This window comes from Neurospora tetrasperma (genome assembly GCF_000213175.1).
Source record: "Neurospora tetrasperma FGSC 2508 unplaced genomic scaffold NEUTE1scaffold_2, whole genome shotgun sequence".
Taxonomy (NCBI): Eukaryota; Fungi; Ascomycota; class Sordariomycetes; order Sordariales; family Sordariaceae; genus Neurospora; species Neurospora tetrasperma.
Genome location: NW_009799100.1, coordinates 3,075,153 through 3,086,768, shown reverse-complemented (window position 1 = coordinate 3,086,768; position 11,616 = coordinate 3,075,153). Strand labels below are relative to the sequence as shown.

The 11,616-nt window shown below is 51.7% G+C and overlaps 4 protein-coding genes across 4 annotated transcripts; all 4 read right to left on the bottom strand.

The window, feature by feature from the left end:
* Positions 1 to 710: 710 nt before the first annotated feature.
* NEUTE1DRAFT_121162 (uncharacterized protein) lies at positions 711 to 1,743 on the bottom strand (the record flags this gene model as incomplete). Its single annotated transcript, XM_009851274.1, has 2 exons — positions 711 to 1,359; positions 1,454 to 1,743. 2 exons carry the CDS (start codon positions 1,677 to 1,679, stop codon positions 842 to 844), a joined length of 744 nt encoding a protein of 247 aa, XP_009849576.1.
* A 1,497-nt stretch (positions 1,744 to 3,240) lies between these two features.
* Positions 3,241 to 3,655, bottom strand: NEUTE1DRAFT_79315 (uncharacterized protein; the record flags this gene model as incomplete). The annotated part of the gene is made up of 2 exons (XM_009851273.1): positions 3,241 to 3,495; positions 3,626 to 3,655. The coding sequence occupies 2 exons, from the start codon at positions 3,629 to 3,631 to the stop codon at positions 3,241 to 3,243; spliced, it is 261 nt and encodes an 86-aa protein (XP_009849575.1).
* A 2,349-nt stretch (positions 3,656 to 6,004) lies between these two features.
* On the bottom strand, positions 6,005 to 7,893 carry NEUTE1DRAFT_79313 (uncharacterized protein; the record flags this gene model as incomplete). The annotated part of the gene is made up of 3 exons (XM_009851272.1): positions 6,005 to 6,301; positions 6,358 to 6,469; positions 6,531 to 7,893. 3 exons carry the CDS (start codon positions 7,891 to 7,893, stop codon positions 6,118 to 6,120), a joined length of 1,659 nt encoding a protein of 552 aa, XP_009849574.1.
* Positions 7,894 to 8,529: 636 nt separating this feature from the next.
* On the bottom strand, positions 8,530 to 11,152 carry NEUTE1DRAFT_60632 (uncharacterized protein; the record flags this gene model as incomplete). The annotated part of the gene is made up of 1 exon (XM_009851271.1): positions 8,530 to 11,152. The coding sequence occupies one exon, from the start codon at positions 11,150 to 11,152 to the stop codon at positions 9,119 to 9,121; it is 2,034 nt and encodes a 677-aa protein (XP_009849573.1).
* Between the last annotated feature and the right edge of the window lie 464 nt (positions 11,153 to 11,616).

Genomic DNA, 11,616 nt, shown 5'->3' with positions numbered 1-11,616 from the left:
AACGATGGATTTTACCACTAAACCACTGGCGCTGTTGTTGTTGTTGAGGTGCTTACGGTGCTCTTGGACTTATTAGTGTTCATGCACGCTACCCGCTTGAGCTGTATGGGGAACAATGTATCATCAATGTTACCGTAACGCATACGCGAGAACATCGCGGACAAGAAATGGAAAATCCTACTTCTTGAACAAGATCATTCTGCCGGATATGTGGGGAATAAGTTTGTTCCGGTGCCTTGGAATGCAAGCTAGTTACAGTTGTGTGAGTAATGATGTAGAGCAGTAGAGAAGTTAATAGTGATGAGATATATAGAGGTACTATTTGCACCATCATATCTGGACGCCCTCTTATCTCGTGCAGTGAGAGACTATCTCAGGGTAAGTACTCCTTTCCAGTCTTGTTGCAATTCATCTCGTTCTCTCACTTGCAAGAAACTCTCAACGTACCAAACAAGTTCTAGCAAAAAAAAAATAATCCTCGTTCGGCGTGAGAGTTCAGACACGGCTACCTTTCCGAGGAAGGCCCGTATCTGGCCCAAGATATTTCTCTCCAATCTTAGCGCGGGTATCCTCCATGTCTAACAAACAGACACTACATGTGATTTGGACACCAGACAGCGCAGAGAACCTATCTCTCTCCCGAGTAGCAGTCCATCCGTCAATGATCACAAAACATTCATGTTGCACACCATGCTTGCGACGACACATTTACATGAAATCGGGTTCAGTTCCCCTTATCACATTTTTTCCTTTTATTTGCTTTTCTTTTCTTCCTTCCCCTTCACAAGCTCCAAAGAGACACATAGCCTCTACTTTCTCCCTCTCCCTCTCTAAACCCCCCTCATTCTGTCCAAGCATCATACTCCTCCATCAACTTATTAAACCGAACCCCATTCGGGAACTTCTCACTGCCCAAATGCGTCGTATGCGCCCACGGCTTCTCCTCCAGCTCGGCTCTAAGCGACTTACTAAAGCACCTACTCCACCCACACCTCTTGAACTTGGTGACCACCTGCTCCCTCGTCTGTGGGTGCACCAAGTACGGCCTTTCGCTCATGTTGTCATACACGGTAGCCAGCTGGATCAGCTGCCCCAGAAAGGTGATGGTGCCGACGGTGCCCTGGTCCTGGTGGCGGATGACGGCCTCGGCGACGGCTTCGGCTTGGGATTGCGCGCCGCCGAGTTGGTGCTGGATGAGCTGGAGGGCGATGAAGCCGCCTTGGAACTCGAAGGAGAGTTGGGTGCTGGCGCGGGCGGCGGGGGTGGTGCCGATGTCGTGCAGGAGGCAGGTGAGGGCAAGGGTAGAAGGCGAGAGAGAAGAGGCGTGGGTGGGAAATTGTTGGCGGGCGATGATGGTTGCTTTTTTTTTGTTGCAATGTTTAATTAGTCTTGAGTACTAGGTGGGGAGTGAAGAGGATGAGGATGAGGATGGTAATGAGAGGATATAGCTTACCCCAGTGGAAAACTCGCATGGAGTGGTTGTAGGTCTCGATGGGAAGCTTCTCCTTGGCGTATTCTTGAACTTTGGCTACGATGGGATCATCGGATGGCCAGGCAATATCCGAGAGCGAGACGGGAGTGGGCTCGTTGAGGTACGGCTTTCCTTCGAAGATGGCATCGGCATCGACAGGCACAGCGGTCCAGCCGTGGAGGCCGACGGTATCGGTGTTGGGGCACATGGTGACGTTTGGTTTTTGGGGAATGATTTGGGACACAAGCAATCAAGTTATGTTCTTTAGTTCTGGATGTTGATATTTATTCTACCATGCTTGGCGAGGTGAACAATGAGCATTTATTTCACATATATCGTCGATCAAGAAGAACTGGGGAAGCTGACTCATCGTTTACCCACAGTCTTGGGTTCTTAACGTCGACCCGCCTCTCCCGGTGAAGCGATCCCCGTGGTTGGTCGAGATTTTCTAGATGTACGTAAGTATTCCGTAAATAATCATGGATGATACACGAAAAACCACGTGTATTATATTGTGGTTCCAATTGACGCCGTGATAGATTTGACGCTGGTGTGAGTTCGGGCAGTGACGGCGACTCGACGAGACTGCTGTGTTGGTTCTTCTGGAATAATACTCAGTGCTTTTTTGTCGTCTGTTGACATACATGCGACGCTTTTGCACTCTTCAATCAACATTCATTCGAAACGCCTTCAAGTAATGACCGCATCGTCATTAATGTCGATGGAGAGATTTGTCATCAAGACGTCAGTCGGAAACTTGTGATGCGATGTTATCACCAGGACGGTGGATTGGTTACGGGAAGACCTCTGAAACGACCATGAAATGGCCATTGGTGTAGGTAACTCAGTATCTAAGTGCTACATACAACTGTTATGGGAAACCCCAACAGTGGGTTCCGCGGGATGCGTCCGAGTGCATAGCGTGTGGGGATCACTAACTGCCTGTTTGAGGGCGGGTGACTTGACGAGGTTTTTACTTGCATCTTCCACAGACCATCTGCTATTTCCGCGGAGGACCAATTCAAGACGATTTGAACTATCAGCGATGGAACTTTGTGTTGTTGACTTGCTCTATGTTTATCATTTCTGTCGTTCAGCCCTCGCAAGTCGAGCTGGTACCATCCCGTATGCTCTTCACAAGACCAAGACAAACCACCATGAAAATCGCCTGGCGGAAACGTCCAAAAGATTACGGAAAGGGTGATAACAAGAGACAACTGGAAAGAAGAGAAACACACCTTCACGAGACGCTAGCTCTAGCAAAATTAGTGGCCACAAGCTAGGTACCATCAATTTTGCTGGTTAGCATGTGATGTTTACCTGAAACACCCATTAGACCTAGCCACAACCGCTATGTACGGTAACGGAATGAAAGTTACGAACTTCCACCTCTCATCACATCACACATACATACATGGCTTGCTTTCTCCTTCAGTATACCCCAGCGGAATAGTTCAATTCACTGATCTTGAACTGGGTCTTTGATCCGAAAATCTGCTTCCAATCTAGTAAATAGCTGGTAGAACAATGTTCCATCTAGTCCCCAGAAAAAATTCCGAAGTTTGCTTATCCTTGTTGATGTCGAAATAACCTGCCTACTCTTCCTCAACCACTCTCAAGCTCAAGTATATATCTCCCTCTCTCCAATCACACTTTCCACATAATATCTTTCCTCAGCTTCCATTTTTCCCTTTCTCAAATCCAATCCCCCGTCACAGCTCGCTAATCCAATCCTTCTCTACTATCGGCTAGACAACCCTTGTCTTGCATCATTGCTCACAGTAGCACGCCTTGCAAGTCTTCATAAAGTTATTATGGAACCCCTGCGCGTCGCAGTACGCATTGGCATTGCTGGCCATGCACAGCGCATCGAGCCGCGGGTCGGGGCACCTGGGGGTGCCGTAGTTGACCTGGACGGCGTTGACGTTGGGTTTCGCGGGACCCTCGGTGGCTTGTTGGGCAGTAGGCAAAGCAAGAGCTCCGGCGGTGAAGAAGCTGAGGAGGGTGATGAGGGCGTTGGAGGTCTTTGGCGGTGGAAGAGTTAGTCGAGGGTTGGTTATGGGGGCGAAGGTGAGGAAAGTGAGGTTTGGTCTTTTGGAACGCTGCAGATGTGCAGGAAGGGAATTGAGGTTTCACAAGACGGAGTTTACTTACCTTCATTTTGACGACGGGTCGTGTAGGGCGGGATAAATGTTCAATATGAACGTTGAATTGGGCTAGAAACTGTGGTCAGGTCCAAGTCTCGTGCGATCAAAAACACAGTCTGTATTCTGGATATTCAAAAGTCCAGATGGTACGGACAGAAGGGTTGGGGTAGTATAGATGAACGGGAGGTTGGCTGCGTTGTATGTGTCGTGTGTCATGTCGTTGTAGATGTCGTGTAATAGTAACGAATAGTGTATTGGCTGGGGATGATCCGCAGGGGAGAAGCAGGAGGCTCACCTAGTGGGCACGGGCAAGGTATGGTGATCGACGCTGTCAGGTATGAAGGAAATGATCTTTTTCTTCCCGAAACCAGTCTTTATAGATTGATGGTACAGGGAGGAGGCTTTTGTACCCAGACAATTGGGAGTTGTTGTTGCTTTTTGATATCCACTTGTAGAAGAAGAAAGGAAAGCCACAGCTTCAAAATCAAAAGACGAGGTGGTGCACGGCAACCTTGTTCATGATGCTTGTTCAGGGTCGAAAGCTAAGCCGTTGGGGTTTAGAACGTTGAACTATTCTCAAATAGTTGCGCATAAAATGGAAAAGATGAAACCAACCGCCACGCTAGGTTTGAAGTGCTCTATTTTTGACAACCGTGTTGAGCCGAAGAAGCAAGCAGTTTACTTGGTCCGATGACAAGCGCAGAAAAGCCAAGTAGACGGGAAAAGGCGGCCGTCTGCGCGGAAAGTAGGCAACGAGAGTGAGTGATGTGAGAAGATCTAAAGAAGGTGAGGAGATGGTGAGAAGACCGGATGACACCTTGACTTTAGTCCACCTCGAACCGGAATCGCAGCTGTGTGTATGTGGATTCCGTACCACAATTTGGTTCCGATAGATGACATTGGAAAAGGCAGAACTTATACCCTGGGAAACTGTCTGATCAACTGAAGAGTGGCAACCCCAACTCCCATGAATCTTTGAGACCTGCCGCTTCAATGGAATGCAACCCAAGGCATGGATCAGGGCGGCGGGGGACGGTTGACCGAGGGAGGGTAACCCGGAACATGGGAACCCAGCAGGGGTAGCACATTCGCCGATCCAGGGACTAAAGTAGCTGGATGAGCACGGTTTTCCGATGGGGAAAAGAGCCTCAATGGAGTGAAGACGTAGGAACCGAGAGCGCCATACAGAGTTTCTGCCCAAGGTATGCTGTTGATTCCCCGGCTTGGACCAAACAGACTAAATTGAGATGTGTTGGTTCTATGTCAGGCAAAATGTGGTGGATATAATGCTCGAAATGTTGGTTTGAACTGGCCGAAAAACCACGAGTATGTACCTAACTAAAGGGATGTATGCTTGTGCTATATATACATCTGCCAAGTCAATGAGAGACGCAATGAAGCAAGGGATCAGTGGCGTACCTACAACGCTGAATATGAGCGATGTACTCTGCTCAACCATAATGTGATGAAAATGCACCCAATTTTCACCAATGTCCACGATGTTTGAGATTCGGGTCTCGAAAAAACAAACCTGGACATGTCCGCAACAGCAACCTGCCAATCTCGGACGAGGGACATGCCAGGACGACTAGAAACGGAAATGATAATCAGCAATCTCACCTCCCGCGTGCCTCTGTAATTTCATGGACCCCGCCGTCGGTCGGTACCTGATTATGTATCTGCGAAGGTGCAGTACAATCATGCCCTGAACTTCTGGGAAGACATATATAGGGCCAGAGTTCCAGCCGTTTGATAGTCTTGGTCAATCGAACGGACGAATCGTGTGCTATAAACGCCCTTCATGAAAACGACGACGAACTGAGCATGAGCAGCATATATTCGACTTGCAAATGCAATGCTTGAAACCTGCGGATGAATAACAAATCACATTTGAATAATGTTCAATGGTTGCAGAAACCCATCGTCAATGGGAAAATGGGAAACAGATGGGACCGTATACGAGCCATGGACGCAACGCCCTATGCGGCCAGGATAGTATTCGTTGCCAAGTGACAAAGGCCACGTTGGGTCAGGAAATGGTCCGTCAAATGATATATCGTTCCGAAAAATGCACAATGTGTTGGCTATAGGACCGGAGGCCGGGACCGTTGCCGTGTCGAGGGTCCAATGGATGCCGCCTGTAGAATAAGTTGGTTTGTTGATTAACTGTATACACCTGCGCTAGCCTTCGGAAAAAAGCCAGATTAAATACCCACCATTGACTGTTTCTAATAATACCGCTTCAGAAGAGGAGTGTAGTTGTGAGATTGCCAGCTAACCTCAAGCCGCAATGCGTCGAGGTAACGGCGCATCCAAGTGACATCGACTCGACAAGGCTCCAGATACTTAAGCACATGGTAAGCAAGTTTAGAAGAGGGAAGAAATGTAGGAAATGTCAAGATATATAACTCTATGTTGTGGCTATGTAAATGCATAAGTGATCGTCATTGTCGATATCGTAGCGTTGCGTAAACGTACCGGCCGTAAGCGCCTCTTCTTCTAATCCCATATCCAACTAACAGCCCGTGCCCACCCTTTCGTCTTCCCTTCTTCGGGGTCCTCGAAAATGGCGTCTTCGGCTTGCTCGAACGCAATATCAAGGGGGACGTCATCCAGGGACACGATCTTGGTCTTCTTGTAAAACTTCCAAGCCAGGTAGGCGATGAGGACGATCGGAATGTCCCTAGTCATTCGTTAGTATCCTTGCGACTATGGTCTGATTAATGTAGGTGAACTTACAAGTATGAGGAGACAAATGTAGCGGCATCCCAGTTACCCTTGGTAAAAACGCTGAAGCCTCCTGTTAGGAGAATGACGATGCACATGAACAGGGCTACCGGCGAGCTGTAGACTATAACCGGGAAAGTGATCAGTCTCAGATCTGGAATCTAGCTTTGACGACAACAACTTACCAGTCCACCAGCTGGACCACGGCAGCCTGGTATATGCAATGCCCTGCCTGTCCATCGCCTTTCTCAAGCGAATATGATTCACCAAGATGGATGACCAAGACACCAATACTCCCGCCGAGGTCAGCCGTACCAACCACCAGAACACGTTGATAGCGCGCTCCGAGAGGCTCATAAAGCTAAGAGACATGAAGACTCCAAACAGGAGTACACACATGTACGGCGTTCCCCACGACGTAGTCCGCAGGAAGATCTTGGGAGCTTGTCCCTTCAGCGCCAGTCCATACAAGACCCTCGTGCCCGCCAACAAGCTCTGGTTAGACGCAGACCACGCGGAAGTAATCACGATCGCGTTGACCACCGATGGAATCGCCTTGATGCCCGCCGCCGAAGCCGCAATCACAAACGGACTCTGCGCGACGCTATCACCGCTACCATCGAGCCTCGGATCATCGCTCGCCACCAACATACCAACCACCAGCACCGCCAGCATATAAAACAGCACCACCCTCGCAAACACGCGCTTGCAAGCCCTCGGTATCGCCTTCCTGGGGTTCCTTGTCTCCGCCGCCGCCATCGCCAGACTCTCCACGCCCGCAAACGAGAACACCGCCCCCGTCATGACGCTCCAAAACCCCAAAAACCTCCCCCAATCGCCCGTGGCAATATACTCCACAAACGGCCCCGGACTCTTCCAATACCTAAACCCGATCCTCTCCGTTCCCGGGATCCCCCCCAAATCAATCACAAGCCCCAACAAGATCAAAAACACCACCAACACCACCTTGAGCATCGCAAAAACAAACTCCACCTCCCCAAACACCCTCACGAGCGCCATCCCCACCCCGACCGTCACCACCACAAAAAAGACGATAAACACGGCCGGGCTGATGCGGCCCTCCGTCCAGTACTCAAACAAGACACAAATCGCCGTGATCTCGCTCGGGATGGACAAGACATTGCCATACACCAGATTCCAACCAATCGCGAACCCCCAGGCCGGGTCGACCAGGAACTCGGCGTGCCGCACGAAACTGCCCGTTACCGGCAACAGGGACGCGACTTCCCCCAAGGCGAACTGCACCGCGCACACAATCAGGCCAATGACAAAGTAGCCCAGCAGCGCACCGAGGGGACCGCCGCGGGCGACGGCACCACCGAGCCCCAGGAACAGACCGGTGCCGATGGAGCCGGCGATGCCGAGCATGGAGAGGTGGCGCTGGGCGAGGCCGCGGGTGAGCGAGCGGGATTCGGTGGTGGTTACGAGGTCAGCGGCGGCGGCGTGGCCATCTTGGTCTTCTGCTCTTTCACGTCGATGGGGACGTTGCTGCTGGGATTCGAGAATGGGCGAGGAGGAGGAACCCATAGTATCGTTGTCGGAGTCGTAGGGTTCAGGATCGAGGTAGGTCAGGTCTGCGGATGATCGGGGACTGTCGTAGCGGTTGTTGGTGTTGTTGATGGTATGGTAGTTCACCGTCATTGCTGCCGCTGCTGTCTTAGTCTTGTCGCCGCTGCTATTGCTGTTGGCGGTGCGGAGAAGCGCACCACGGGCAGCAGCATCACCATCCATTTTCGTGGCTCCCCAACCTGATGGCGCCATTTTTCACGGTGATGTGATTTAGTGCCTGCGACTCTAGGTCAAGGGGATTGCTCGCCCGCCGGATTCCGATTTCGGAAAGCCGAGTGTACGGTGAGTGAATGTGTTCAGCGTGACATGGGATTTGGCATGTTGTGCTGACAGAGTGATTGTTGCGTTACATTGATGTGATTGGTGAGAAGCTCAAGTTCTTGTGAGGTGAGAAGGGACTTGGATGGTGTGACACACTTTGCTTGTCAGCGATAATATCTGGGTTAGGGTTAGTGCCGGAGAGACAGATACGCGTGTCTTGTTGTTTAGGGACATGTAAAAGAGGGATAAATCTGATCAAAATCTGTACCTCACGAGTCAACTTCCCAATGCTATTTGTTATATATCATTCATATGATGATACCAAAGATTACAAAAAATATGCCATGATATACTTCGGTAACCCTAACAAATATAAACAATCTGCCTGTCCTGGACGGACGACAGGAACGAACAGCCACACAAAAACACACAAAAATCGGACACACTTGCTCGCTCAAAAAGTAACCGAAACAGGGGGCTCCAAGAAATGGTATCAAAGAAGAAAGACGAACAGCAAAAGAGCAGATATGGAGTACGTGTCAGCAAAGCAGAAAACTCCCGGCGCCCATGCGATCCGCGCGCCTGAATGCAAACAAGGAGCGAATGACGTGGAGCCCCCAGCGCAGTCCTTCCTACCTTCCTTCCCGTGTCTGCCCAATGATTGTACTCAATCACGAGCACACTACCTTCCGCCAATCTTTTGATCATCCTGCCACTCTGAACAGCCCAAAACAGTTTTTTACCTTTAACAAATGTCTGTTCCGTAATTCTCCAGATTCTCGCCTGGGCCGCAGCTTCCTGAACTCACTCATCATGGGTGGGATCCAATATCAGAAAAGCCTATCCAACTGATCGTAGGTCATCTGACCTCGTAGCCACCGGGTATCACCAAAACCTGATTCACTCTGCAACCCCGGCGTCTTCAGAGCTCATCTTCCTCCCACACGACATTACTACCACCCCTATCATCGAGCACCTCGACCTTTGTCCCCAACGCCTCCTTCCCCTGCCGAATCATCTGCAACAGCTTTTCATTGAAGGCATCTATGTTCGCATCCGCATCCCTTTCGGCAGCCATCTTCTTCTTCGCAAGATGCTTCGCCTCGCCATCCAGTCTAGGGCTGCCCTTCAGTCCATCCTCGACATAAGCGCCATGAAGACTCAGTCCTCTGTTCCTACGCATGGACGACCCAGGCCTTGCCGAGGAACTGTGGCTGGGACCGGCAGCGCCGCTGCTTTCACCGCGGCGGTGGTGGTTGGTGGGGGATTTCAGGACCTTGGCGGCTGAACTCGACGAGGGTCTGGGGATGGCAGGGGAAGAGAGCTGGATGGGCGCCTGAAGACTTCGCCTAGTGTTACTGTTGCCACCGCCGGCATTACCATAGCCAAGGCTCTGGCGACTGGAAGGGCGCGAGTTGGAGGAGGGCTGATAGGCAGGTGAGGAAAACGCAAAGGGGGTAGGGTTTGCATGGCTAGGACTTTGGCGACCGTTGAAAGTAGCAGGACTTTGGCGGCCGTTGGAAACGGCTGCATCAAGACCGCCAAAACTGGTGCGAGCCCCTCCACTTCCTGGCGCCCCACCGGCAGAAGCCGGAAGGGGTATTCGGCTCACGGGAGCTGCCGTCGTTGTAGATGTAGAGAACGAAGGAGTCGGCGTGTCCCTGGCAGGTGGTGACCTTGGAGCGCCAAAACTAGGGAGTTCTTTGGCGCCCACACTAGGCGCCACGGTATGTTGCGATAGTCTCGAAGGAGCCCGTGTCCGGGGCAGCATAGATGGACCGCCAGTAAATCTTTGCGAGGGAGCAGTGATACGTCTTGCAGCATTACTTGAAGATAATCCTGTTGTCCTTGTCCGTAGAGAAGATGGTGGTCTTAGCCCGGGCGTTGCCCGTCCTGATGATGCAGCGCCAAAGCTAGGCAAGACAGGAGAGGGCGATGGGCTGCCACCATTGCCGTTTTCGTCTACCATTATCCAGTTCCTGTTGAGGTCGTCCTGGATCTCGCTTACTTGTCTCCGTTTGACGGCCGGTCGGGTCAACGAATCTGGATTGTTCGTCTCGTGATACTCGGGCGCATAGGGCATATAATCGGACATCGGTAGGGGTAGTGGGGATGAAAACTCTTGGGGTGCTACGAATTCTTGCACTGGTGGCGGTATGGGCGTTATCACCGTCTCCTGAGGAGGCATCGACGTGTCCTGATCGGCCTCCATGGTAAAATGGATGGGCTGTTCTTGTTGCTCGCTAGCCCACGGCTGGCCAACGGCAGTGGCCTGCACAGCTGGGGTAACTGTTGAACCGTTAACCTCGTATCCTGTGCCGCCTCCGGCTTGGAAGCCACGAAATCCTCCGCCTTTACAAAACTCCCAAACCTTGCCCATTACCTGGCCTATGGTTTGCAAGCCGAGGAATCCCCATTTCGACGAGTTCGCCGAGTTCTGTTGTTGTGTGGAAGAGTCGACCTGACCCTCCATCTGAGACGACGGACCATCGGGGTCGTCATGGGCTCGTTTGGAGCCTGCGGCTCTCCTGTAGTCTAGATCAGAGTACATGCTCTCTTCCAGCCTACCGTTGACCGTGAAGGTGCCGCCCGTTGGGGTAGCATTCAGCTGGCCGGCCAAGTTGTATCTTGCTTGGCCCGCATCCGTCATTCCTGTCTCTGCCTTTCCGTCGTTCACGCCATCCACCTGCATGTTGTGATCGTTCGGGGTCGCTCCCTGGACACCCAATCCCAAACGCTTCCGCTTCGCATTTGCTTGTTCTGGTGTTTGTGAGGGGCTTGTCCCGTTGGACATGGCTATGTCGTCGTAGAGACTACCGTTGGACTTGCCGAGGTTGTGGTTCGAATCGGCCGGCGATGCTGGCGGCCGGAAGATCCCAGCACTTAGGGTTTGCGATGGGTTTTCGCCGCCCGGTTCAAAGTAACCACCGGGAAGGGAATCGGGGCCGAAGGACATGGTGGGTTGATTATCCAAGGTCGAGAAATGCGACGGGGTTTCATTCAATGAGCCGCCGATGCAGGTTGGGTAGATTTCGATGGGTCGCGGTGCGTTAAGACAGTTCTAGCGTTGGGGCTAGCCAAGTCAAGAATGACGATTCGATGACCGCAACGGTGACTGCGTTGCTGAGTGGTTCGTTCGGTCCAATGGTTGTCGAGTCTGGATGCTGTGCTTGCCGCAGGAGCGTCTCTGCATGGTAATCCGGCGGCCAGGGTCCAATTGTGCGTCGCCCAGACTGCTCAGAGGGGTCCAAATCAAAATCTCGGCCCTGTTTTTTTTCCCTCGGTGATTGTTTCTTCGGACGATCGTGGACAGGTGCGCACGAGTTGGAGCAAGGAGGTGGCCGCGGCGAGGCGCGCGATCGCGGGGTAAACGATATCAGGAGCCTGAGCTATCGATTGTCGAGCACTGTGAGCCCTCAC